General features: G+C 36.5%; 1 protein-coding gene across 2 annotated transcripts in view; it reads left to right on the top strand.

The window, feature by feature from the left end:
- LOC107697724 (protein GREB1-like) overlaps window positions 1–2,574 on the top strand; it is a 34,315-nt gene that overhangs the window by 16,227 nt on the left and 15,514 nt on the right. For both annotated transcript variants that reach the window (XM_016498549.1, XM_016498550.1), the window contains exons 9-10: window positions 723–845; window positions 1,199–1,384. In XM_016498549.1, coding sequence (XP_016354035.1) covers window positions 723–845; window positions 1,199–1,384 — 309 coding nt within the window. The remainder of the gene's footprint in view (window positions 1–722; window positions 846–1,198; window positions 1,385–2,574) is intronic.

A 2,574-nucleotide genomic window follows, 5' to 3' on the forward strand; every position in this document is an offset into this window, starting at 1 on the left:
GTGCAAATTGATAAACAGAGGTGTGACATGTGTTCTTTTCGGCTCATTAAAAATTGAATCTTACTGCCGCGTTCTGGATTAATTGTAAAGGTTTGATAGAACTGGCTGGAAGACCTGCCAAGAGAGCATTACAATAGTCCAGCCTGGACAGAACAAGAGCTTGAACAAGGAGTTGTTAAGCATGTTCTGAAAGAAAGGGCCTGATCTTCTTGATGTTGAATAAAGCAAATCTGCAGGACCGGGCAGTTTTAGCAATGTTGTCTGAGAAAGTCATAACTCCAAGGTTTCTGGCTGTTTTTGAAGGAGTTATAGTTGATGTGCCTAGCTAGATGGTGAAAATGTGATAAAACGATGGGTTTGATGGAACCACAAGCAGTTCTGTCTTGGCAAGGTTGAGTTGAAGGTGATGGTCCTAATCAAAGGAAATGATCACTGGTCAGCCATTTGAAGCATCCCTAGAAATTAAAGGGTTTTTGCATTAAAGGTTTTTTTAGCCTCAAAACATGTAAGTGTGCCTCTTGCAAACTTTGACGCACTCCAGGTTAGGAATCACTGAACTAAGAGATGTAGTATTGTGATTGCTTTTGGGGACGGCGGTTATTAAGAGTGTGTGTGTGTGTGTGTGTGTGTGTGTGTGTGTGTGTGTGTGTGTGTGTTTGCTCTTAGGCTACTTTCTAATATATCAGCTATAATAATGTAAGTGTGGATGTGTTTGTCCTCAGGGGATAGTGGGGCATCTGGGTGTTTGTCTATGGGGTCCTCGCCGCCCCTTGCTCCTGGGGAGTCTGTCACAGTGCCTGATCACCTGCTCCAGACTTGTGGATTACGACCGGTCATTTTTAAAGGTAAAAACTCAACATTGTTTTGTTTTTGCTTTCTGTTTTTCACCAATGACAAAGATATGTATTTTTCAGACTCTATTTACAATAATGCCAGTTTCTGTAATGAATATTTACAAAATGACATTGCAAAATAAAAATTAATTACACGTTGTTTGCTTTAAATATTGAAAATGTTTATAGATTTTTAGAAATAACAAAAAAATATATAGGATCAACCTAGACACGTAAACAATTTTTTGTTTTCTGTGGGTTGTATCTGTTTTGTCTACCGTGAAACGTGAAATGTATCCGATAGTGGTTCCCACGACTTTATCTTGGGCCAGCTGTTCAGCTAGACCATGTGTTTTTGTCTGTAGGACACGGGACACTGCCACATTTGTGTGGGAACCTCGGGGATGTGTTGGTGAGTGGCCTCCTGCAGAAATGCTATCGCAATTCCCAGAACCTCCCACGAGTCTACGAGCAGTACGGCACCGCTCCTATGCAGCCAATCTCCACAGAGATGCTCATCCTGCTGACTGTCTACTATCTAGTGCAGCTTGGTGAGAACAATAGTATTTCATGCACCTACCACACAGTCCATTTAAGCCCAACAGTAAACATTTTGATGCCAGAGACCTCGATTATGATGAGTCCCTTCTTAAAATATAAAGGCAGCTATATTTCCATGTAAAAAGATCAATTTGTACTGTTTGAGCAAAATATAAAGCACAATATCATAAAGATGCCCTTTTGTCACAGTGCACTTAAACAAAAGCACTTTATTAAAATATTATATAATATAAACTTTTTAAACTTTGCTTTATGCACATTAATTCCTTGCATCAGTGTTGTTAAATATTAGATGAAAAATGTTCCTGTTTTATTTGAGTTAGTTGCCAAGGCAACAAGGTTTTTTGATGTACTAAAATGACAAACTAAAACTGAAATAAATATAAATTAAAGCTAAACAGAAATAGAAAAAAATTCTCAAAATTACTAAAACTAAACTACAACAAACTAAATAAAAAAAACTGAAAATATACAAATAAAAGCTAATTCAATATGAAAAAAAAATATCACTGGCTTACAGTTAAAAACTACAGCAATCAGAATAATAAAGTAATTGTGATTTAATCTAATGATTTATTTAGAAAGAAAAGCAAAGCAGTAAAAATATTGAAATTCAGTGTTAAACATTATCACATTAAACATATTTAAAATCTGAAGTTTAACACTTTAACCATAACACTGTTAAAAAAACTGCATGATTCATTAAAAAAATAAAATAAAAATAAATACATTTATGGCCCTCTTAGCACCCCCTTGATGCCCCCCGAGAGTCCACAGACCAAGACTATATTTAAAGGGGTCCTATTATGCTTTTTCACTTTTTCAACTTTAGTTAGTCTGTAATGTTGCTGTTTGAGCATAAAAAAGATCTGCAAAGTTACAAAGCTCAAAGTCCACTTCAAAAGGAGATATTTTATTCAACAGAAATCACTTTTCAAAAACTACAACGAATGACTCGTTTGGACTACAACGCATATTTTCCTGGGATTTGTGATATCACAAATACAGACGAATGGGACGAGACCTGGTTAAGCTGCACTAGAGAAGGCAATGAGTGTTATCACTATGTCGGAGACACGCTAGCTTTCCCAAGGCAGGCGAACTTAGAGTGATTACAATCATCCGGGTTTAAATTGCGCTCAAATTGATTTGATTTTGACGCAATATTTACACTGAAGCT

Source organism: Sinocyclocheilus anshuiensis, unplaced genomic scaffold (genome assembly GCF_001515605.1).
Source record: "Sinocyclocheilus anshuiensis isolate Anshui unplaced genomic scaffold, SAMN03320099.WGS_v1.1 scaffold446, whole genome shotgun sequence".
In the NCBI taxonomy this organism is placed as follows: Eukaryota; Metazoa; Chordata; class Actinopteri; order Cypriniformes; family Cyprinidae; genus Sinocyclocheilus; species Sinocyclocheilus anshuiensis.